A 26421-nucleotide genomic window follows, 5' to 3' on the forward strand; every position below is an offset into this window, starting at 1 on the left:
CCGGACCAGGGCACGAACCCGTGTCCCCTGCATGGGCAGGCGGACTCTCAACCACTGCGCCACCAGGGAAGCCCTGTAATAGTCCTTTGAAAGAAAAATATATTCATGCTGAGGTAGATTTTCTCCAAAGATGGCTACAGCAGTCTCTGCCATGCTGCTCACCCTTTATCATGGGACTTTGCTGCTCCTCCCCTGAAGACGTGAAGTCTATTTCTTGTCCCTTTGAAACCGACTGACCTCCTTAGCCCAACAGAATGTGATGAAAGTGACAGAGTCCCAGAGCCTAACCTTAAGAGATCCTGCAGCTTTTGCTTCCACTTCTTGGGAACCCTGAGGTACCAGGTAAAGAAGTGTGACTCCCCTACTAGAGAGATCAGAGTGAGAGTCCCTGGAGGCTTAAAGATGGAGGACAGAGAAATCCCAGGATTCTAGTCATCCCAGCTAAGGAGCCAGACCTGTGATTGAGACCATCTCAGATTCCTATATGAACATTCCTAGCAGAGATGACCCATTCCACCTAAGCCCTGCCTAGCCAATCCCAGAATCATGAGTAGATAAAACTCATGACTGTTGTTTTCAGCCACTGAATTTCAGACTGGTTTGTTACACAGCAATAGACAACTGTTAAGTTACTTGTGTTATTCACAATTGATTTTAAAAAATAAATAAGCCACATGCAAACCTTTCTTCCTGTTTAACAACTAGCCTCTCTCCTTTTCCCACCTCATCCCGTGTCTTTAATGTCTCTATTCATCTAACTGATTATACAATACCCAACAATGCAATGCAAAATCAGTGCAAATCAATGCAAAATCAGGGCAAAGTGATTATAGTGTGAAATTGCAAATCTTTCAAAATATGTTAAGAAATCATGAAGTTGATGAAGGTAATGTTAGAGAAGCCCTTGAATCGTGGGCAACTCTTCTGGGAAATGAGAATCTGCAGCTGGAATACTTAACATCTGAAGAAGAAAATATCCACACAGATGATGGCACAATAAGTGCCTCAAAAGGGAATGATTAGAATGTCAAAATTTAAGAGAGGCTCTTGGAAAACTGATGAAGCCCTCAAATATTTTTGTAATAATGACTTCTATTTGCCCATAGAAGTCAAATGTAAAATGGATATTGTGTCATGATACCATATAATTTTGTTAGAAAATTATGCTTCTCAGAATTAACACTTGATTCATCCTTTGTTCTAATGTTTAACACATCACCGACCAACTAAATTTTGTTAAATGTAAGGTAAATCCATTTTAATAATTTTCTTACATTTTTAAAAGATATTTTCTCAACCAAATGTTTTTACTTTTTTTCTCCCTATTTTGAAAAGATTCACTTTAAGTGGGTTTGGGGGGTACCAATTATCTAAGGAAAATTGGGGGCCTCTGTAAAATCTTTGATTCATCTCCCTAACTAGCAGGCATATGCACTGAGGGCAGGGTCTTAGATCACACTTTATTAGTATCCTCTAGATAGCTCATCAAATATAGAACCGAACAGATAGCGGGGACTCACAAATTCAATAAATGTGACAACGAATGACCTCCTGATTGATTGGCTCACATGTACATTTTGCCGTTGAAGAATGGCACTTTTTCCGTTATCAACCCTGACCCCAAATGAGCTGGTATTTGTCCTTCTTAAAATTGTACATTGAAGGCCTATTACAAACTTCCTGCTGAAAGCACTTTCAAAGGCTGGATACGTTTAAAACCAATTCAAGCATGTAAAGTCGTTTTAGGAAATAAGCCCCAAGTCCCAAGGGCTTAGCTGAGGAGGGCCACATTTTAGAACAGGTGTGCCACTTCACTGAGCAGGAATTTGGAAATGTCAAACATAAGAAGCACTTCAGAAACTCCAGCTCAACCTGCCCGAGAGTCACACTTCTGGGCACATGTCAATAAATGCCTTGCAGAGATGGGCATTTGAGAAAATCTCTCAGCCCTGATTCAAAATTAGTTAAAACAAATCAGCATGGTAAGTTCTTAAAGAAACCATAATTTTCTTTTTTTTTTTTTTGGCTTTTCCTATGTCTATTTTACTTCTCAAAAGAAACCCTATTTTTAAAGTGGTCATTCAAAAAATTTCCATCTATTACATGATAACTGTAACAGCATCACATGTCTTAACATCCCTGAATTTCAATCTCTTTCATCTTATCTTGCATCACCAATTTCAAGAGTAAGAACTGGGCTGTTTTCCTTGTCATTATGTTACTTCTATCCCTTTGGAAATTAAAAAGTAACACTACAAACTTGACTGCAAGTACCCTTTAAACTTGGCCCCTTCCATTAGGACACCAGGCGTTCTGCAGCCCATCAGTCTGTTCTAGGGCAAAGGCAAACAATACTTTCCGTTAGAATAACTTGTATCCAGGAAAAAAACCCCAAACAAACAGGCACTCTGTAGCATACGCAGCATAGCAGCCAGAGAAAAGTTTACTAGCTTTAGCCAATTGGAGACTGTGGAGCTGGGCCAAATTAGCGTGTTCTTCTCCGCCTCTAGATGAAGTCATGAGTGAAATATGACATTGAACTTACTTTTAAAAGGGAAGAGGCACAGGAAAGAAAAGCTAAACTGCAGGAAAGTGACCTGTGCCGAGGAGTACGAGGTTAGGAAGTGTGCGCATGCCTCTAAAGCCTGAGTGGTTCTCAGTTCTGTATCCTTCGCCTCCCACTGGGTGGAGTAGGTCTTTTAAGAGCAGCTGGAATGCAGTTTCCCTCATCAGTGTAGCCAGTTGTTGCCTGTCTGAACCTCTGCCAGTCCCAGAGAGCGGTGCTCTGAGCTCAAACCAGAGGGCCACGCTCTGCACCCCTGTCCACCGTCTTTCTCGCCGGAGCCAGAAGAACGTTCCCACCTGTCCAGCTATGGGGGAGGACGCTGCGCAAGCCGAAAAGTTCCAGCACCCGGGTCCTGACATGCGGCAGGAGAAGCCGGGCAGCTCCAGCCCGGTGCCCTCCTCCACGCCGAGCCCCAGCCTGAACCCGGGGAGCACGGAGGAGGCCATCCGGGACAACTCACAGGTGAACGCCGTCACAGTACTCACGCTCCTGGACAAGCTGGTGAACATGCTGGACGCCGTGCAGGAGAACCAGCACAAGATGGAGCAGCGGCAGATAAGCCTGGAGGGCTCCGTGAAGGGCATCCAGAACGACCTCACCAAGCTCTCCAAGTACCAGGCCTCCACCAGCAACACGGTGAGCAAGCTGCTGGAGAAGTCCCGCAAGGTCAGCGCCCACACGCGCGCCGTCAGGGAGCGCTTGGAGAGGCAGTGCGCGCAAGTGAAGCGGCTAGAGAACAACCACGCCCAGCTCCTCAGGCGCAACCATTTCAAGGTGCTCATCTTCCAGGTCAGTGCCCCTACTCTCCGCCCACCCAGCTGGGACTCCGCATCCATGATCTCAGTCGCCTGGCTCTCACAGCCATTTGTACATCTGTCCTGCCTGTCAGGGATCTCTCTCTCTCTCACACACACACACGCACACACACGAGGCACTGTCCCCGCCGCCTTCAGCAGGTGCACACACGCACACATACACGAGGCACTGTCCCCGCCGCCTTCAGCAGGTGCATGTGAAATCTACACACAGGGCTGGGAATTCCCCAGGTCACTGCAGCCTAAACCCAAGGCAGGGGCCTCAGGAGTTAGCAGGTCGGGGTCATTTGTCAGGAGCACCTCCATACAGGTTGGGAAGGTGAGCAGGTGCAGGCACACTAGTCAGATTCACTTGTCTCTTTGCATTGTGAACGTGGGGCTCTGACTGCAGCTGTTAGCTGGACAGGCAGATTAATTCACTGGCTGTTTATTAACTCTTTGTGGAAATGAGGTGATCATGTGAGTTTTCTGTTTTGTTTTTTAATCAAGTCAAATTCATAACTTTTTAAAGCCTCCCTTTGTCCAAAGGTCACCAGTGTTTTGGGGACTAACCAAGTATTGAAGATTGATTCCATTAGAGATGAACTAGCCTTCTACTTTTGAGACTCTTTTGGCTAAAGCAATCTTGTTGAGCTTTTTTTCTAGCAAATGCACTGAAACTATAGAGCATTACTCTACAAACACACTAGATATGCTTCTCCTTGCTCAGAGAGACCACAACTGTAAAGTAAAACAAAAGCAGTGTTATCAGTTACAGTTAAAAAGGCTAGCCTAGGATATTTTCTCCTTCAAATGGTTGCCTTGGAATGAAAAGGCCACTTAATTTTTGTAATGCATCAATGATGCAATTAATGTAGCAAGAGGCTCTTTGGGGACAGGGAGATTGCGTGGGACTGTTGTTCCGCCACGTGGTGGGCGTTTGTGAATCCAAGGGCAGCCCTGCCTAACGCTGGAAGCCCTTCCGCCCAGTGGAGCCCAGCCAACACAGAGCCCAGGAAGCAATTGCCATCCCTGCCCCAGGGCTGTCTCATTGTGACCACGTGAATAGAAGAAGATTTCAGAGCCACGGAGGGGAGAGGCTATAACCAAATGTTTGATTGTGAAAGGCACACAAGAAGAGCCTTCATCTCCCCAAAGAGATTTAGAAATTGGAACTTAAACGGAGGGAGCCTTCTTTTTCTAAATGAATCTGCTCTGCCAATTTAGAACTTAAGCCTCCTTCCTCCATAAAAGGAAAGACTCATCTCGCTGCTTTTTTGTCCCCCCACATTGCACTTGATGTTATAAAGCTTCAGGCAGCTGATGTCCTTCTATACCTTGCACTCTGTTGCAGACCGGAAATTTTTTAGCTTTTAATGCAAATGGAATAGCTTTCCATGAACCAGACGAACTGAAAAGAGATATGGTAACTGCGCCTTTCTTAAGCCATATAAGATCTTAACTTTATTAGCCTAAAAGATATTATAAATCTCAACTCTCAAGGCATTTCTAAATTAAACACTGATCTCCAAACAAAACCAAATATATACAGACCTGTTTAAATCTGAGTCATCAAAGGAAATTTCCCTCCTTCCAGTATGAATCAGAGAGATTCTCTCCTGTCCTGTCCCTCAGTTAAGGAGGAAAAACAAAAAATTATTTATGTAGTAGAGGAAAATCACAGTATGTCGGGATCAGGTTTTGTTTTGTTTTGCCACGGAGGATGTTCTGTAGGTGTTGGGGAGAGGGATGGAGAAGATACGTGACTAAAAATTTCAAGAGAACTGTAAATCTGACATTTAAAAAAACAACTGTTGGGAACTTAAAGACACGGGCTGCTGCTGAAGCCCTGCCACGGTCTCCTGTTTTGTCACATTGGATTGACAGGTGTGAAATTACAGCCAGAAACGGTAGGAATTCTCCATATAGTGAGGACAAGGTGAAACAGGGGCTCAAGACCAAGGTAGAAGCTAAAAGAATCCAAAGCAATGTGTTCAGGCTCCATTCAGGGCCTCTTAGCAAGCAGCCCCCAAGGACATTTTTGAAAGAGCAGTTTAGGAGACAGAGAATTAGAGGGGCAAGGAACTGGACCTTTCTTAAGTCATGTAATGTAAGATCTTTTATTAGCCTAAAGGATATCAGAAATATCAACTCTCAAGGCATTGCAAGATGACTATTCTGAAAAAACAAATACAAATGAAGTCCCTCAGTGGAAAAGTTGCTCTTTCTCTTGATCCTTCTTAAAGTAGGGGTTTCTAGGGTAGTAAATTATTATATCCATTATAATTATTATATCCATTATGCCAATGGATATAATAATAACTTGTGTTAGAGAGTGGTCCAGTATAGGGGTTGAGAAAAGATAAATTTTGTCATACAGACACTGGTTCAAATCCTAGTTTCACCACTTGCCAGTTATGTGATCTGGTGCACATTGTGTAGCTTTTCCAAGCTTTTGTTTCCTCATCTGTACACCTTATTAATATTTGAAAGAGCAAAAGTATTTTGAGCTCTTAATAAGCCCTGCATACTCTGCTAAGTATCTTTCTGTAGTTTATCTCAACTGCACCAATTTACAGATGAGGATGCTGAGATTCAGAGATACTCATATCTTGTCTGTAACTATTTAGTAGGCAGTGGTGAAGCTGGGATTTCAACTCATATTTAATTGACTCCAAAGTGTGCGCTCTTAAACATTAATGCTTCTTCCCTCATATCTCTCTCATAGGGTGAGGAATAAATGGAATAACATATTTTAAATGGTTAGCGACTGTCATGGTGTAAGCTCAAAGAACTGAAGCTCTTCCTGGGTGGATCTGCAATGCATTTGCATGGAGAGGAGGCTATACTTGTGCTTGGTTAGAAATATGGCTTTTTAGTAAAAACTGATCTCACCCTACCCAGGATCTTCAAACAGCTATGCTTTTGCTTTTTTAGTTGGGATTTATTAAAAACTAAACACACGCACACACACACACACACTCCCACTCCCTGACATACATTGTATGACAACTACCGAGTTGAAATCAATATTACATCACTCCCAGAGCAAAGGAAAGCAAAGCCCTTTAAAAGCACAGGACTCTGCCCAAAGGGCCTACTCTAAACAGACCCTTCTAGTAGCAGCACAGTCTTCACAGTGGGGCACAGGGTAGATGTTTTCTAGACCTGCAGAGTGAGGAAGGCGGATAATGTACCAGGTGCCACTTCAGGTCTCTAAGTTGTTTGTCACTTTCAGTCCACTTGGACCCCTATGCTAGACTTTCCCTTACTAAATCCACTGGTTTTCTAGTTTAAGACAAAAAGAATTAATGTAAAAATAGGAGAGTGAAGAACGAAAATCTGTTACCTGACTGGATCATATTCAGTCCTATAGTGTTTAGTGTTTAGAAGATTATGTTTCCAGTTTGTAAAGTCCTGTTGTGTTCTCCAAAATCTGCAGGTGCTTTTTGGTTGGTTGGTTGGTTGGTTGGCTGGTTGATCTACTAGATGCTAGTAACACTAGATACACATTAGCATTTTTTTTTAATTCTGAAATTTGTCCTGTTTAAAATATGTCATTTATTTATTTAAGTCTGTGCTAAACTTACAACATTGTTGTAGCTGTTAAGCCTCTCATGTCTTAGCAATTACTTCAAATTATAACCAGTAGAATCTAAAACTGGAGAAAATTCATCTCCTTTTGAGCAATAAAATAAATTGTAAAATCCTTGTTAAACTTAGCAGCTTCCCTTTTAATATTTTTTTTAAATAATGGCTTAAGATCAATGTTTGAATTCAAAATACTGTAACAGGAGCCAGTATAAATGAAATAAGACTCAGAGAGGTTGCTGATCAAAAAGAAAATGCTAAAGACCAATAAGACTAATTCTTTGCCTGTAAGTGCATATGTATCTTTTACTAAAAATAAAATTTGTACAAAAATCAGTGAATTTACAGTTAAGAGGAAGTTGTCTCTGTTGATTGAAGAGACTAGAATTTCATAGGTAACTGGCACTGAGGGTGTGATGCCCACTTAACGCCTCTTAAAGTTCTAGTAATGATTACTTGACAAAGCAGTTTCGGAATGATTTCAAATCCAGGGAACAAAATGAGAGTACTCATGGACAGTTTACACTTTCATCCACATGAAATTGTGAAATTGGGTGAAAAGAGTAGAAGTTAGATGTTTGCTGTGGCTACATTCATGGAGAATCAAGCCTATAAATGTGTTCAAATATTCATCATTTGGGTTCCTTTGATGAGAACAGAATTTTAGAAAGGTGCTAAAAGTATAACATCTTCAGACTATTTTTAAATTAATTTTTTTAAAGACTGTATTTATCCAAAGCCACTGCTCTGAGAATTGCTAAATTAGTACAGACTTAGAAGAAATGGGCATATAGATAACCAAAGTCACCTTTATATGACAGCTCGCGATGTTTGTATCACATTGATTAATATTCCCATAATGGGATACTGGTTTTGATGTGCTACTTATCCGGTGCCCTTTAGTTTATGAGATAAACAAAATACTAGTTCTTATTGTTACTATTTACACTTATTGAATGTCAGCATTGCCTCAGGCACTTTAAATGTATAACTGATTATTGTCGGTATTTCTTCAAAAGAATCATTACTTTTCTCACATATTACAAAACGAGACTCTATCTCAGATGCAGCCCTTCCAGGTAAATGTTGCCCCTTCTGTTGTTTTGTAATCCATATCTGTTCGAATTGAACAAATGAAAAGTGTTCTCCAATGCAACTCAGGTCCTATAGTTTTGATTCTTGCATGAAACAAAGCATGTTTGGCATTTGTACACTGTGAGATCACTTTTGCAATCTGTTAGACTAGTTTTCATGGGATTTAGGTTAATATCACAGAATCAAGTATTTTAGAGCTGGAAAGCACCTCAACAATCATTTAGGTTAACCTCATTTTATATCAAAGGAGCAGAGGCCCTGAGAAACAAAGTGACTGGCAAGGTTTCATTTTATTAATAATATAAATTATACAGTTGAATTATGAAATGAGTGAAAACAAACACTATAATCCCACTATGGCAAAGTTCATGTTTACTGGGTTTTCTACAATAGCTTTTAAATAATTCAGTGTGGGTTTTGTTTTGTTTTGTTTTGTGTTTTTTGTGTGTATGCAACAAAGAACACCTAAGCACTATGATCTTAAAAAAGAACTGAACCCTCTATAACACTGAAAAATAATGAAACTTTTAAATCCTCGGGAATGTGAAAGACTGCTCAGGGATTATAACTAATGCATTTTATTCTTATGACTTGCTGATTCCACCAACAGCTGCCTTAGGGGTACATTTCTAATCAATGGCTTTATCCACTTGGCAATCTATACCTCAGAAACACAAACTGGAGAAAACCATCAATGTGTAAAAGAGACCTATAAATCAGAATGTCAGGTGAGCACAGTTCCATTTTCATAACTAGTATTTAGAGATTATTGGATAAAACATTCCATGGACACAAATTTATGGTCCTCATATCCCTCTACGATGCCACCACATCCCTGTGGGAATGTAACAGCCTTCGTTATTTTCTTCTAACAACGGGGATGATAAGTTAGTGACAGGAGAGCAATCTGCCTGTTCAAGCTTTCAAATGACTTACTGTAGCTTCCTTTTCTAATGCGAGTCATAGAGTCTCCTTCTCTTTTAAAGTGTGTGTATCTATCTATGTGCAAAGAAGATTTGTTTCCATGAGTATCAACCCAAGAAGTACCCAGCATGTTGGCCAGTTTCTCTGTGTTCATATCTGCACACAAGACTTGAGACTGTTAGTTCACAAGAATCAGTATAAACAGCAAACAAGCAAAAGTGCAAGGAAAAAATGCCACTTTCTCAAGAGTTCTTTCCATTCCTTTTCTCTTTTATGGTGCAAGCATATCATTCATATATGTTAGAAGTGTACTGATTAATTCTCCCTTCCTTTTTTTTTTTTTTTTTTTTTTTTGCGGTACGTGGGCCTCTCACTGTTGTGGCCTCTCCCGCTGCGGAGCACAGGCTCCGGACATGCAGGCTCAGCAGCCATGGCTCACGGGCCCAGCCGCTCCGCGGCATGTGGGATCTTCCCGGACCGGGGCAGGAACCCGCGTCCCTTGCATCAGCAGGCGGACTCTCAACCACTGCGCCACCAGGGAAGCCCTCCCTTCCTTTTAAAAACCCCTAAGGGTCCTTGTGAAAGGTCAGAACCAGAAGCAGCTGCATCAGTAGGGCTACGTACCTTTTTGAAAATAAATCTGGAGAAAGAGGCATGGACATATATACACTACCAAACGTAAAATAGGTAGCTAGTGGGAAGCAGCCGCATAGCACAGGGAGATCAGCTCAGTGCTTTGTGACCACCTAGAGGGGTGGGATAGGGAGGGTGGGAGGGAGGGAGACGCAAGAGGGAAGAGATATGGGGATATATGTATATGTATAGCTGATTCACTTTGTTACAAAGCAGAAACTGACACACCATTGTAAAGCAATTATACTCCAATAAAGATGTTAAAAAAACTTAAAAAAAAAACAAACTCTATAGGGCAAATAGTCAGCTGCAGCTGGGGGCCTCTCCTGGGTAGAACTATCCAAGGAAGCAATGCAACTCACAAGGGGTTCTTAATGCCATGTTAAGGAGTTACAAACCCCAAGTGGATACATGGGTAACTAGCATAGTTAAGTGGTGACGGAATTGAGGATGTATATTTGATCCTCCCCCTTGAAAGAGCCATCAGTCTTAGAATCTGTAAGAGAAAGCAGATCAAAAACATTACAACAGGAGGCTGAAGGCAGAAGTATCACCTCACCTGTAGGCAGGTGAAATATCAAGTGTTTCCATAAGGTATGTGTAATTGGACTGAAGGAGGACACATGAGCAAGTAAGACTGGACACCTGGGGGACACTACAGTTACAGAGGAGCCACTGTCTGAAGTTCAAGTTGAATTTCCACCACTATAATCATTCCTTTATAGTCAAATGCCATGTCTACATTTTACTAAAGAATAGAGATTTTGAAGAGTGTCAGCATTTTTCTGCTTCTAAACAAACATTTTGGAAATGTAAGTCCCACATGTACTTGGACATTCACAAATTTCTATGTGAAGGGAAAGGGCTTGCTTACCTTCAGAGTAGAACTATAAGAAGTCACAAAATAAACACTGTCCAGTAGACATAACCCAAAATACTGCTTGATTAATAAAAATGACAGCAGAAGCATAGCAGTTGGCCAAAAAGGCATATCGCACTTGTTTCCAGTTGTATTAAGACACATCCAACTCATTCTGGATTATGTCTGTTCCTGCTGGGTTAATTTTCATAGTTGGCATCAAAGAGTTCTTATATAAATTTCCCCGACATTGTCTGAAAGAGCTCAATTGGGTTTCCCGCCATCTCTCGACTGCCCTCATGTATGCGGTGTGATCTACCAACAGATCACTTCTGATTCACCTGATAATGCACTTTTCCCAAACCTGTCCTCAAAGGACACATAGTGAGAGAGACAAGAGTCTAAGACTCAACAGTAACTGTGCTTTTTTAACAATAAAATTTACACTGCATTAAAAATGCAATATTATTGGTTTAATTCTTTTAGAAGTACAGTTAATATGGACATTTTTTGTTGAGGTTAAAGAAAGGGAAGTTATCAGGGTAATCAACAGTAATCAAAGGTAAACCTTTGATTAACCTGAGATTATACTACACAAAATGTACCTCTCCTCTAGTAACCAAGGCTTATTTTTAATTTTCCACCTGACTTTCTGCCTTCTTTACTGAGGATTTCTTTTTTTTTTTTTTTTTTTTTTTTTTGCGGTACGCAGGCCTCTCACTGTTGTGGCTTCTCCCATTGCAGAGCCCAGGCTCCGGACATCCAGGCTCAGCGGCCATGGCTCACAGGCTTAGCCGCTCCGCGGCATGTGGGATCTTCCCGGACCGCGGCACGAACCCCTGTCCCCTGCATCGGCAGGAGGACTCTCAACCACTGCACCACCAGGGAAGCCCTTTACTGAGGACTTTTAATAACGTTTTACTGAGCTCTTGGTTTCTTCCTTTCCTGCAAGCAACTCCTGTCAAACCTTCCCAACCCTCTTGTCAAAGCCCAGAAGTAATTTTGCTTCTGGACTAAGCATCAGAGCCCTAGCTATTTCTGCGGTCTGCCCCTCTTTTAGTAATGCTCATCCACTGAGAATAAAATCCTTCCTTAAAAATGGAAACTGCTGAGCCCCTTAGGCCTGGTTCTCCTCTTTTCCCAGTGGCAGCAGCAGTCAGCAAATGTGCTTCCAGACACAGAGCTAAGTCCATTCTTTTGCAGTGCCCGACACAGGGGCAGTCTCCACTCTAGCCACCCTCAGGGCTGTCTTAGAAAGCCTCCTCAACATGCACTCATTCAACAAATAACTGCTGAGATGTCGGGTACTACTCTAGTCACGGGGCTTAACAGTGAACAAGAGACACAAGTTCCCACCCTCACAGGGAATACCCGCCAACGAAAAAGAGGCAAGTCAAGACTGGAAGCGTGGCAGAGTTGCTCTCTGTAAAGGTCCGTGTCATAAGTTATTCGTGGGAATCCCGTGCAAATTTCAAGTTTTTGCTTTATCTTTTATACTGTGTTTCTGACATTCTGTGATATTCAAAATGGGAGTAAGCTTTGGGAAACAGAATTTGGGATTTCTTAACTCTACCAAGGATTCTATTTAACCAGACGTGCTGCTTTTTACTCTACCCAAGACTTTGTTTCTAACCAATTTATGGAACTCATACTCTGTTATGAGTATGTGTGTGTAAGCGGGGGACATGGGGCTGTATCTTTTCAGAGAGTATTGTAATTATACTATTTGGTGATTAATAAGGAGAGGGATTTTTAAGTTTCTCTATATTAAAACATTGTTCACTTAGCCTTTGTAGTGAGAAGTTGAAAGTATACAGGTATACACTTAGAACATATTTTTGATCACTACCCCAATTTTATTGACTTTTCAGTCAATCAAAATTGCAAAACAAGAAGGGAAGTTCTTACCATTAACATAAACTTTGCATGAAGTTTAGCTCCCAAATAGACTTTTTGTTTGTTTGTTTTGAGCTTTTATTTATTTATTATTATTTTTTTTACACATAGACTTTTGTTGGTTTTTTTTGCGGTACGCAGGCCTCTCACTGTCGTGGCCTTTCCCGTTGCGGAGCACAGGCTCCGGCCGCGCAGGCTCAGCGGCCATGGCTCACAGGCCTAGCCGCTCCGCGGCATGTGGGATCTTCCCGGACCGGGGCACGAACCTGTGTCCCCTGCATCGGCAGGCAGACTCTCAACCACTGCACCACCAGGGAAGCCCTTTTTAACATACAGACTTTTAAATTCACTAAATCCAGTTATTTTTCAAACTGAAAGTTTACTGGGCAGTCCACAATATAATCAGGTAACATTGAGGCTCTGCTTGAAGCCCGGCTGGCAGTGGGCTCTGGAGCCTGGCCCACCTTGGCATTCTTGCAGAACTCCTAATACCCTTGGGAGTGCAGTTTGAAAGCTGCTAATCTGGGTCAAATCCTCTTGTTCACATTTGGAAGACACTGAGACACAAGGAGATTAAGTTATTTGCTGAAGGCCTCAGAGCCATTGAGCAGTACAGAAAGAACTGAGACTCAGGCCTCCTGTCACACGTTCTTTCCACTGTGCCATTTCTTCCAATGAAAATGTGAAGGCACTTTGCTAGCTGGCTCTCATTTTCCTGTATTTAAAGAAAGATATAAAAATCAAAGGGATTCCTATGCTGTGTCGCCCAAGTGTGTCTGAGTTCAAATCTCCCTGCTTCGCTACTCTGGAGAACCATCCCCCTTGCACTCTCTGGAGGCAAGTTTTCAGGCTCTGCTCCCTGAGGCAGAGGGAGAGGCAGATCATTGTACACCCAGAAGCTGGAGAAAGAGGTGTGCTGGGAATAAGGGGAGGGGGCACAGATTCCTGAGTTTCACTCTTCACCCTAGGTGGAGGCTGAAGTACTCCTGCCCAAGGAAGCCCTATTTAACAGAGAGGCTTGATAAGCTAAGGCTTGATAAGGCAGCATGATTCCCCCTTACTACTCCAGAAATGGCCGTAGTATACCATCTCTCCTTATAATGCCCACAAAGGACATTCTAAACACAAGTCTTCGTGAGTGGGTCCCCAGTACGGCTGGCCCTTGCTTCTCTTACTCCAAAATTAGGTCATTAGAAAAATTAGTGTGCATTTTTAAACAGATACCAAGGTTGACCATGCCTTTACTTTTGACTTCTACTTGGGGAGGGAACCTGATAGAGGCTTTACCTGGTGCCTGACACTTAAGGAAAAGATGGGGCAGGGGAGAGAACTGGGAAGTCTTCATCTTTTATCTTCTAACTTGACCTCCAGGCTCTTTTGCAGTGGGATTTTGGCAGGAATAGAGCCTGAGGTTATGAGAGAGAGGCCCTCTGGGTTCACGGTAACTTACTTTAGCTCCTTTATCTAGGCAGCTTCCTTGTCTTGTCTGACCCACAGCCCACTTCCCTCCCTGCCTGTCACTGATAGAGCCCTTGCCAGATGCCCTCATAATATTCCCAAAAGGCAGCCGTTGGCCTTAAGCCTAAGCGGAATGACTTGATCAGTTTAAAATTAACTATTCATATTCTAGAAAACTAAAGCCACAGACCTTTGGTTTCTGTCATGCCAAAAACACATACCCAGAAATTACAGCAGTTCAGGACTATTTGTGAAATGTGTTATTAACATGAAATTTACATTGTCCATCTTTTCAGGAAGAAAACGAGATCCCTGCCAGTGTGTTTGTGAAAGAGCCAGCTTCCAGCCTAGCGGAAGGGAAGGAAGAGGAGCATGCTGATGAGAACAAGTCCCTGGAGGAAACTCTGCACACAGTGGACCTCTCCTCCGATGATGAATTGCCCCATGACGAGGAGGCCCTGGAAGACAGTGCAGAGGAAAGGATGGAAGAAAGCCGGGCAGAGAAAATAAAAAGATCCAGTCTCCGGAAAGTAGATAGCCTCAAGAAAGCATTTTCTCGCCAGAACATCGAGAAAAAGATGAACAAGCTGGGGACAAAGATCGTATCTGCAGAGAGGAGAGAGAAGATTAAGAAATCTCTCACTTCCAATCACCAGAAAACATCCTCAGGGAAAAGCTCCCCCTTCAAGGTCTCTCCCCTCACTTTCGGTCGAAAGAAAGTCCGAGAGGGAGAAAGCCCTGCAGAAAATGAGACCAAGTCAGAAGACATGCCTAGCAGTGAGGTGCCGAATGACCACGAGAAGAGCTCATTTGCGGAGCGTCTTTCCGAAGCATCCCTCACCAGTGTACTGGTGGAAGGGAAGAGCATGGAGGGGGATGCTGGGAGGGCGGCCTCAAGAGGGAGTGACTCGGCCATGGACAGCAACATCGACTTGACTATTGTGGAAGATGAAGAAGAAGAGTCGGTGGCCTTGGAACAGGAACAGCAGGTGTGCTATGATGGAGGCTACGTGCTAACCTCCCACGAGGCAGAGCACTCAGATAAGGAGCCGGTGCAGCCAGCTGTGCTCCAGGTGGACCAGACCGCCTAAAGGCACAGCGCTCTGTGCCCAGCCTGTGCTTTCAGTTAAGTGGGTAACCAGAGCCTAGAAACAAACTCCTGTACATCTCCAGCACTCCCCACTCACACCGTGTTACTGTCCAGGTAGTCATCATTTACTACACAGTAGGCGCACACACGTGCCCGAGATTTACTATGAAGGCAACCTGTCAGGGTCTACACTTCTAATTTACTCTTAGGTTCCATTTCTGTAGTTCTCCAAGACTGCCCAGAAGAAGAAATGCAGCAGTCAAAAAACAATGATCAATTTGGCTAAGTCAGAAACATCAGAGGCTATGTAAGATACTAATCATGAAATCTGATTCATTTTTTGTCATTCCATAAGCTTGCTGAATAAGCGTACCACTAATATATTGAATTTCCATAGAATTCTGTGAATCTTTATTCTTTAAGTGTGTGATATATAATATACATATGTATTTAAGCTAAAGAGATAACTACTTTATATTTCAAGAAGAAAACACTTTTCTTAAAAGGTAGAAGAGAAAGTTGGCTATTGACTTAGTAGAAAACATTGTTTATTGAAAATGAAGGAGAAATTGAAAGACTATAATGTTCAGCTAACGAAGTAAGATATGTAGAAAAATTGGGACTATTAGAAAAAGAAAACTAAGGAGAAGTTGGAAAATAAAAGAAACAGGAAACAAAGAATGGCAAAGAGAATGAAGACAAAGAAAAAAGCATGTGCTCAAAAGTAAAATATTTACGATATTAGTTCAAGTATTTACTCATATAACAATGCTGAAGAAATTCATTTATCCTAGAATCATATGCTATATCTTCACAATTTTTATTTTCTAATATTTTCAAATAATCTAAAAAAACATTTTACTGTGTTAAAGCTGCATTTTTTTCCTTAATAAAAGACATTACAAATATTTCCCTAAGGAAGTTCAAAAGGATGTCTCTTTAACATTGGAATGAACATAAATCTTCAAAATTAATTAATACATACTGCCTTTTGTAGGAAGTTGGATCGTACTATTCTTTAATGTTTTCCAAATTTGAAATAATCCTTACACTTCAAATGATGTAATGTACGTTTGTAACATGTTAGAATCAACAGGTTTGGGAAGGGAAAGAGTCAAGTTTTCCTTTTTTGTACATAATGGTAATTTCATTCTAGGTCATATTTTATTTATATATTAATTTCACAGAATATTAATATGTTTCTCAACTTCTTAAAGCATGCTAGTGTTTGTGTATGTGTACATTTACTCAGACAGGGTAATTTTTACTACTGCCTAACATTATACTAAAATATTGCTTTATTTTTAATTACAGAATGGTAATGTTTTGAGAAAACTATTACAGTTTAGACAGTTGTACCAGAGAGCAAATTCCCTACGTTTAGTATGTACCACTCATTATAAGTAACCTTACAAATACAGCTAATCTAAAACAGTATTAACAAACTATGCTTTGCCTTACAAAAGGGATAGGATTAACAAATGTATTGATGGCATAACTGATACAGCTGTGTCCCTATTTTGCAATAATGTACCCCAAATATTAGATTGTTGAACTAACAATGGCTGTGTTAAAGAAGAATAAATAAACCAAAAACTAAAAAGTACATAACAATGTCAGTTTCTCGGCAGAAAACTTTAAAAACAACAGAAAGAACTGATTATTAAACTCTCCTCCAAATGTAGCCATAATGTTGATTTTTTATTCTTGATTTCCCCTATTAACTCTGCTTTCTTTTCTCCCCAATCTCATTTAGAAATCCAAGTCTCATTCTTCAAGTTTAACTTTCTTGACATCACCTTACCAGCTCTGGAGAGCATCTGAATTTACTGTAGCAGCTTGATGAATCTGATAGTTCCATCTACATTTTTATTATTTTGTACCAGACCTTATAATACCTTAAATAGCCCTGCAAACATGAATGTATTGAACCGTATGTTCAGTTTATTCACACAGATACACCTTTGTCTTCTGCAGTGCCATCCAGTTGGTAGAAGACTAACTTTCACTCAGGGCCCTGAACATGCCTGTTTAACCTTTCCAAAGTTGCTGTTACTTTTTTGCAGCCAAGGAGTTGGGCCATCCAGAGCTAATGCAAGGTTTACATTTCCGTCTCAAAAATGCTTGTTATTTGTTCCTAGAAACTATCTAAAAAGGCATCTTTTTAGATTTGACTGACAGACATTTATTCTCTGTTCCTCATTTGAAACATTAAAATCCGAACCAATGGAACAGAGAATTAAGCCAGCTAATTGATGGAAAACACATACTGTAGGCATTAGAGAGAGCAGCAGTTGTGGAAATGAAAACTAGTTATTCTGTTTATTGTTGAATTATTTGCATACTGGTGAGGCTACAAAGTCCCCAGTCTTCTTCATACCCACCCAATAACCCATTCCTAACTTTATGTGCCTGGAGCTCAAGAACTGGATTAGTTTTCCCCCAAAGATTATACATTAATAAGCACTGAGATCGTTATCTTAGAAATATAATTCAGGAACAAGAAGTGTCTATTACACAGATCACAGATCTCACAGAAATAGAGCAACGATGTCATTTTTCCATGAGATTTATTTTTAAAATATATAGACATATATATTTCAACAGTAATATTTTCTTCTTTCTCCTTCCATTTACGAATCTAGTACTTGGTTGAATTTCTTTTTATACATGAAAATAAAAGACCCACACTAAGGCCAGTTCTGCACAAAATAAATATTTTTTTCTTACATTTATTGTAAGATGAAAGCCCAAAATGTTTCTGCTTTGAGCAATGCTCATGCAGAAGAACAAGGTTTGAACCTCCTGCGTTTCAGTTCACTATCAGGAAACTAGAAGCTCCTTTGACATAGCCAAGCCACTAGTGTAAGTAAAGGTTATAATGAAAGTCATTTCCTACATTAAGACACTAATGCCCAAACCCAGTTAATTCTTGCTCAAAAGTTTGTTTACTGCCCTACAGCCCAAGTCTAAGTGATTTTATGTTAGAGATTAGGAGTATGAGGAATTGAGGTAAGGGTGGCAATCATTATTAACAGTTCCATAGCAACCACAAGTCTTTTCCTAAGACTGCAAGACTGTGACACTGCAAAACAAGTTTCAGATGAAACTGGCACTGAACCTTTGTATTCTGCTTGATCTGGGTGTTGAAATAGAGACTTCTGCAGCCAGGACCTCATTCCTAAAGGGAACAGGCAGTAACTCACATTATTAAAGATACATTCTTCTTATTTTTGTTTTAACCATTGCACTATCCTATAGTATTTGAAACTCTAAAATTATCTTTAACTCTCCCCACAAACTGCCCCAATTACGAAGATACACCTTTAGCAAGACAGCTTGATATTCATACTCTTAAAGACTTTCCACTGTAAAACCAATTCAGTAAATATTTATTGAGCAATACAACCATCTGTCCTTCCCACTTGGAAATTCGTAGCGCCCAAAGCAGGAAGACACAAGCATGGGGGAGAGAGAACAACATTTCTGATATCTTACTTTATGCCAGGCTGGGCACGCCAATGGTCAGGAGTACTGTGTACCTACCAAATGCTAGACACAAACATTATCTCGTTTAATCAAATGAATCCTATTAGAAAGGTACTGTTTTTATACCTGAGAGTTTTGATGAGGGGAGCGAGGGAACTCCAGAGTTCTTAACCACTCTAAGTTCTCACTCATCATGTTACAATTTAACTGTTTTTCCCTTGAAGGTCACAGAGTTAAAAGACTTGCCCAAGTTCATGTAACTATTGAGTGTCAGAGTCAGTGCTCAACCCCACTCTGAAATCCATGCTACTGCTAAAACAGGACTCCTAATTGTATCACCCAACTGTGCTTCACTATGAATCACTTTATAAGCTCTCTGATGGCATGGTATTAACTTCGTTTTATTGCGCCGTATACAGCATCACATAGAGCTGCACTTTGTAAATGATTTTAATGATTGTCATACTAATGCTAAGAAAAAAACAGCTCACGATTCTTGGGGAGCCACAGAGAGACTATTATTCGGGTCTGCTGAGGCCACAGAGGGGCTTCTCAGATCCTTGGCATTGTCCATTGTCAGTGGCTGCAGGGTTCACTGTGGGGCACAGTTTAATAAGCGCTAGCTGTCAACAGAGATAGATACTAGAATCAGCTAATTCAAAGATGGCACAAGAAGTCTGCCTCAAACTCTCCAAGTTAAAGGAGTCAGATTCCTGTGTCACGCTGGAGAAGCTGCTTTATCCTGCCTGGACACATCCTCTCATAGGCTGAAAATACGAGCAAATGGCAAATCAGCATGGGGTGGGAGACGTGTGGGTGTTTGGGAAGTAAGGTGAACCGTGACGATATGGAGACCTGGCCTTTGAAGATGATTCCTGCAAAATCGTCCAGCTGTCTTCTCAAGGTAAAAGAGGAGCTACATCAAGCAAATGCTGGTGCCTCCATTTCCGTGGGCAAGCAATCAAAGAAAACCCTCCAGGCCAGCCCTCGTTCATCAGGATGTATGCTGCAGTCAGTGGCTTCTTCCAAGGGCTTAGGCAGTGGTCACAGACTCACATAGAAGTAACATGGTTCGAGGTGGTGGCAGCAACTGTGGCAGGGCAGTTGTTACAAGTGGGCCATGACCTCTCTTATGGGACACCTTCGTCCTTCACCAGTCTGAAGGTGGCGCATTTGCTAATTCCCAGAAAGCGACGGTACATTCTAGGAGCCACCCTGAATTGTGGTAAACTGGCATCTACCACCCAACTCCATTTGCCATGTGAGAAGTCAGGCCCGGTGTTGCCAAAGCTTCAACTTCTTTTAAGAAGAGCCAAAATTCAGATTTCTTTTTTACACGAAAATCTCCTGGCTTTTAATTTCTGGCAACTAGCTCAAATCATTTTAATCGCTGTTTGAGCCAAGTGGAACTGTCTGCTGGCATGTAGCCTGGCACAGGCCATCAGTTTCTGACCCCTGGTCTGTAAGTGAACACTCTTGGGTTTTCCTTCCCCACCTGGAGGCACAGACATGGGAATAGAAAGCTACTAACAGGATTGGATTTGCCTTGAGCAAAAGCACAAAATTTTTCTTAGGGAAACAGAAAATGCAAAAATACCCTTGCTGGAACTTGTAAGAAATTTTCTCTTGCCACTTACTGCATTTGTGAAAAGATTCCTGTTAATGCTGCATAGTCAATGCACTGAGGAGACAGTCACCAATCACACTGAAAGGTGGTTATATGTTCTCTAATGGGATAGCACCACTTCCTGTTATTAGCAGCACTACCTACCTGTGGGTTACCTGCAGAGCCCCCGGGTGCCAACGGGATTGGTATTTTGTTGGGGTAAACTGAGCATATAATGTGACTATTCCATTTCTATGTTCCAGTATAAAAATACCTACTCCTATCAATAACCTGGAGGTCCTACAGATGACAAAAAGCAAGTCTGCACCCCGCTCTGCCGTATTTCATAGCAAAATGGCCAGCCGACACTCCCATTCCTCAACTCTTTATTGTTAGTAATGAGGTACTAAAGGAAAAGAACACAGCTCAATTTTCTGGATGCTAAATGGAGACTTCAGAGCTCAGAGCTGGGGAAAAAAAAAACTGATACCGATTTAGCACAAGGGGCAAGATGTCCTTTGTTAAGAAGAAACTTGATGCTTGCAACCACTTTAAGCTCTATGGAAGCACATGGATTAGCTGTGTTCTCCAAGGTCCAGTGCAGGTTAATCATATCCAGAACCCCAACGACATGCAGAGAAAGGCAGTGTATTCTGAGGAATGTGCCCTTATTTGAAAAATCAAATGTCCTAGGAACTTTAAATCAATAATTTTCAATTCCTACATAATAAAAGGAAGCCCCCACCTTCCCTCTCAGGATGGATGGAGAAAAGGAATATCTTAGCTTATGGGACTGCCCCAAAAATTAACCAGAGAAAGGGAGACTGATGTACCTTGGGTGTAGTTCCATTATCTCTTTAGTTCGCTCTCTTTTTTCTTTCTACTATCACTCTTTTTATTGTCAGAGACCAAAAGATATTTTCCAACTACCTTGTAGCTAGACTTTTCAGAGATTAAACAGAAGTAGTTAGGCCTGAATTAACCAATAACTGCAGGGTGTTTTTATCTGCTAGAAACATTTCCCCAATAAAGGTATCCATTTTATTAACATTTATTGGGCATCTATATGTGCCAGGCCCTGTGCTGGGTCTGTGGATAAGACTGACAAGAGAAGAGTCTTTGCCATCTGGGAACTTTCTATCTATTGAGCAAGGGGAAAGTGCTGGGAGCCCCCTACATAAAGAATTAGAATTTACAGAAGCAAAGCAAGAGGGAACAAATAATCTGCAAGAAAAATAAATCTTCAGCCTTAAGGAAACTGTTATTTGAGAAACAGTCACACAAGATAGTTAATGGAGTTCCTGTAGCTCTGCTGTGTAACATACCATAAATTTCCAGAATGGAGATAGAAGGAATCTAAACAGTACAAAGTACAGTTGTGTGGGTGTAAAGAATACACAAGAGTGGAGATTTCTCTGTTCTAAAGTGTGAAACAAAATGGTGGAAGGGAGACTCTGAGTGGAAGAAAACCTATAGTCTTTAAAAACGCAACACTGACAGCAAGCACATTCATTTGTTTTAATTCGTAAGTAAGTATTGAGCACATACTGTATACCAAGACTTGTGAAGGTACTGGGTTCACTGGTTCACTGCAAACCAAAAAGACATGCCTTTCCCTCCTGCAATTCCAATGTGCCCTGGAATAAACTAGTTGTTTAGTCACTCTCTTGCCAAAAGTTTTCAAATTCATTTTGTTTTGGGACTTTGGTTTGTTTGTTGAATTTTAGGGAATTTTTCTCTCGTGGAAACACATCGCTACTTTCTGTTATATAGTATCCTTGCTAGGATGCAACAGGAATGAATAATTAAAAATAGACAATAGAAATTAATGAGAAAATTTGACTTACTTTAGGTAAAGTAACTTTACATCCAACTTTGAATGAGTACATGGTCTCCTTACAATAAGAGTTGGTTTTTTAAAATAATACTTCCTAAGATTTTTTATTTAATTAAACAATTATTAAGTCAGGGGAAATGGTCCATAATCCTAATGCCCAGATAATCTCTGCTGTACATGGCTGGGTTCAACGTACTGTATCACAAGGCTGAAATCAAGATATCTCATCTGGAGGCTCTGGGGAAAATCTGCTTCCAAGCACATTCCTGTTAGCAGAATTCAGTTCCCTGCATTCAGTTGTAGCATGGAAGTCCCCACTTCCTTGCTGACTGTCAACCCGGGACTGCTCTCAGCTCCTAGAGGCTACTCACATTCCTTACCATGCAGTCCCCTCCAACTTCAAGCCAGCAACGGCACATCCAATTCTTTAGTGTGCTTTGAATCTCTGACTGCTTCTTCTTCTTCGAGCAGCAAAAAAAACCTCTCAGGCTTTATAGGTCCTCCTGTGATTAGGTCAGGACCACCTAGATAATCTCTCTTAAAGTAAATTACACCATGTAACATAATAAAATCGCAAGAGTAAAATCTATCATATTCACAGATCTGGGGATTATGCAGGGTGTGTCCTCCAGGGAGGTGGTAAATCTTGGGTCCATCTTAGAATTTTGCCTATCACATAATGGAGCATAGTAAGGGAATTCAAATGATGCAAAAAGGTTTTAAATGGAAATTAAAGAAGTTAGCCTTTTCCCACTTCTCCGAACACTACTCTGATGATAACCATGGTCAAAGTTTTCTTATGTATTCTTCCAGGAAAAAATATAAAAGATATATATTTTCTCTTTATATTTAAATAATCAGGATCTTGTTACACCTAACTTTTCTCATTTAATCTCTCTGGTGCTCTTTCCTTAGTTGCAAATATGGATCTACATTATTCTTTATCTCAGCTACATAGGAGTAGCTTTTTATTTTTTTAATAGTCATAAGAATAAGCAAAGTGATCAAGAATGAATCATCCCTAAAACCAAGACAGATTATTTATTATCTCAAGGATTTTCAAATGGTGGACAGAGTCTGCATCAGACCCATTGTTCTACCTGAAACGCCTACTTCTCTTAGAGCAGATGGTTTCCCCAGGAGTCCCTATTTTGGAAGAGAATCAAGTAATTTTTCTCCAAAGTAAACTTAAATAATAACTTCTGGAGGAGGTGATCTATTTAGATACACAAGTGTTTTGACAGAATGTCCACCAATGTGAAGGAAGGGTACCAAAAAAGAAGAAGAAAGAAAAGGAGGAGGAGGAAGAAGAAGGAGAAGAGGAAGGGGGGAGGGGGAACAGAAGGAAGAAAATAGAAAAGCAGAATAAATCAGTTAAAACTAAATTGAAGTCAGGAATTTTTCTATGCTTCAGAACAAGAATAAAGTTCCACCCTGTGAGCATTACCACATCTTTTCTCCATAGCAACACCAAAGAAATAAAAAGCACTTTATTTCTTTTTTCCATAAAACATGCATTTCTTTCTAATTATTGTCATTCTAAAGTTCTTAAACTACAGTGTTTGATCTATGGCTTTAGAATAGCAATTTTTCATATCTGTTTCTTCTAAGTACAAAAAGACGAAGAGACTTCCACTACCTTTCATTGTTCTTTGAATGGGACCAGACATTAAAAAATAGATTTACATTACTATTCTTAACTTGCAACTCTTGAAGCGTCCACAAAATTCATACATTCCGTTTTATTTTCTACTGAAGTGACAAGCTGTTCTGCTTTCATCAGTTTAAATGAAAACACAGTAAGCAATAATAATGGCCCCAATTTCCATGAGTGTTTTCTCTGTGTGAGGCATCCACGAGCCAAAAGTTTCTCCTCAGAGCTTGGTCCACTGCTCTGAAATGTAGATGGACTATTAAACCTTATGTGAATGCTTAAGAATTTTCATTCACTTTTGAAGAATGTGTCATGTGCTCTTAAAAGCTTAGAGTTCTTCATCTCCACTGTAAAGAGATGTCCTAAAAACACATCTTTACAGGTTAACTACTGGGACATGGAAGAGGGCACTTTAGTAGTAACTTACCAGCAATTTAAGAACAAACCCTTGTATGAGGCAACTGCTAGAGAGAGAAATTCAACAGAGAAGCTATGAGGAAATCCCATACTGCCCTTAAACCCAGACAAGCAGAGACCCTGTCCTGTGCCTGCTCCTCAGGGAGTCCTACGCCTTAAAGAACATTCCAAGAAATATTCTAAGTTCCCCTCTGGTGTGATCAGACAGGAAGACTCAGGTCAGATAAGGACGCTTGTGGGCCCCAGTCTCCATTTCTCCCCTTCAAGTGCTGTCTAAACCGCTACCCCATGCAAGGGGTAAACCAGATGCCCCAAAGAGCCTTCAGGAGGAAAATACTCCTAGCTAGCAGAGTATTTCTTTAATGAAGCCGTGAGAGTATGAATGAGATTGGGCCTCTGGAGTAGTGCTGACATGCTGATTTGGGGAAACCCACATTTCTGAGGGACACAAGACAAGTCCAGTGCTCTGGGATACTGATGGTATACTGCCAACCCCTGGGCTGCAGCCAGGCATGTGGGCTGGTACAAAAGCTTTTAGGATAGAGTGCCACCTCCAATCTACAGCACCAAGGGAGCAAGGTGGCAGCAGGGGTCCTTCACCCAGGGCCATCACTCCACTTCCTCCTCAGGTTCCACATCATGTGTCAGGCTACTTCCCCAGGGTTGCCTTACCCTCCCCAAACACCACAAAGAGTTTTCAAGCCCTTTGTTCCCCTATGACCAGAGATTCTTCCAATCCATGTCGTCTCTTGCCTTACAGCATGTGTTGATGTTATTCCCCACTAAGCTGGTCTTAAGCCATGCTGGACAAGGGATGGACATTTCTTATACAAATGGGACCACTTTTCTTGTCCCTATCTTCCCACTGGTGAAAGTGGTAGAAGGCAGGGGTATAGCCAACATTGAAAGAGATCATGTTCTAGGAATGCCGTGGTCACCACCTAAAGAGTTCAAGAGAAGGCATAATTGAAGGATGTGTCATTCTATGTTTATGCTATAAAATTCTGAACACTAAATTTGACATGACCAGAAAACAACTTATCATTCACATTTCCTGCATATACTAGATAAGACTTGCATTTGTGATCATCATCAGAAAAGCACAGCAAAACCTTTGAGACAGTCCTGGGAAACCAGTGATCATGGCGTGATGGATGATGTAGACTCATGAGTAATGATGTAACCAGTCTTAAATAAATGGTATTAGAAACCACAGAGGCAAGAAGGTCTATATTGTTTCAATTAAAACAATCTGAAGAGACATTGCATTGTGAACAATAACAGTATTGCTACCTTTTTCCTCACATAGTGGGAGATATGAAATTAGCCAGGAACCATGCATTTGACAATAAAGAACAAGAAGAAACAGCACCTAGGTACTAGCCCCTGTGAATATTCTTTACATGCAATGACTGGACAATAAACAAATGTGTAAATAGCTCTACTTTATCCATTACTCTGAAGCTTGATTGAAAATTACCATACATGTAGGTCCATGAATTTTATAACACTTTTTTAAGTCAAAATTTTTTTACAGACAGAGACTCTACAAAAAAAATTTTGCCTGAGGCCCACTACATCCTAGGGATGGCCCTGTGGAAAACTCCTAAGGAAGGGGAGCAGGTAACTTGTCAACATACAGTTCCATCGTTTCTCAATACAGCTACAGTAGATTTCACATTATATGGTTTGAGAATCTGAACAACTTAACTTAGCAAATATTTTATATACCCAATGAAATAATTATCACGATGTGTTGCAAAGGTTTGGGTATTTATGCATTTTGTGCGTGCAGCTTCCATGCTTTTGTATTTTTTTTCCTGCTTGAAGATAGTTCTCAATTAACCGAATGTGGTTTATTCACTTAGTAAGTTAACTGCATAAAATAAATGTTTTATTTCTGGACTGTCTGACCTCCAACAGTGAGTATTTCTAGATGACCTCACTGTGTCATCAGTCGGTAGAAACTCAGAGAATGCAAATTAATTTGATGTTAAACATTTTAATTATGGAAGAAAATCCACTCTAACAATCAAATAAATGCATGTAAACATATCAGATGACTTCTGAAGTATTTATCTCTTGGATTATCTTTGCCATTTTTTTGAACATATATAGTTGAGGCTTAACTATTTTAAGGCTTCCATTAAAACAATGATCTGTTTTTCCATGTGCTACCATATTTGTGTCCATAAAAATAATTACTTATTCATAGGTGATTAACCTGCCTTAATGACTTAAAAACCGCTAGTCTATTCAAACAATTACTTGACCAAACTATCAAAAGAGGTTGATAGTGAAGTTCTAGTTCCAGTTCAAGAAATCATGGCTTATTGCCAAAAATGGGAAAGAAAGAATTAGGAAAGGAAATTTTTTTTTAACATCTTTATTGGAGTATAATTGCTTTGCAATGGTGTGTTAGTTTCTGCTTTATAACAAAGGGAATCAGCTATACATATACATATATGCCATATCCCCTCCCTCTTGCATCTCCTTCCCACCCTCCTATCCC

At 40.7% G+C, this 26421-nt stretch overlaps 1 protein-coding gene across 1 annotated transcript; it reads left to right on the forward strand.

Annotated features, from left to right (window-relative positions):
- Window positions 1-2517: 2517 nt before the first annotated feature.
- On the forward strand, window positions 2518-19009 carry CAVIN2 (caveolae associated protein 2). The gene is made up of 2 exons (XM_022567287.3): window positions 2518-3355; window positions 14113-19009. The coding sequence occupies exons 1-2, from the start codon at window positions 2633-2635 to the stop codon at window positions 14905-14907; spliced, it is 1518 nt and encodes a 505-aa protein (XP_022422995.1). The 5' UTR covers window positions 2518-2632; the 3' UTR covers window positions 14908-19009.
- The last annotated feature ends 7412 nt before the right edge of the window (window positions 19010-26421 follow it).

The sequence above is a fragment of the Delphinapterus leucas genome, chromosome 8 (assembly GCF_059928025.1).
Source record: "Delphinapterus leucas isolate spDelLeu-1000000601 "Yukka" chromosome 8, BTC_Dleu_Yukka2, whole genome shotgun sequence".
Taxonomy (NCBI): Eukaryota; Metazoa; Chordata; class Mammalia; order Artiodactyla; family Monodontidae; genus Delphinapterus; species Delphinapterus leucas.

Excerpts from the sequence above, each read along its gene's own strand:
- CAVIN2 (XM_022567287.3), top strand. The coding sequence starts at position 2,633 with ATGCCTCTAAAGCCTGAGTGGTTCTCAGTTCTGTATCCTTCGCCTCCC. Across the intron at positions 3,356-14,112 it reads TCAAGGTGCTCATCTTCCAG|GAAGAAAACGAGATCCCTGC; the intron begins GTCAGTGCCCCT and ends CCATCTTTTCAG.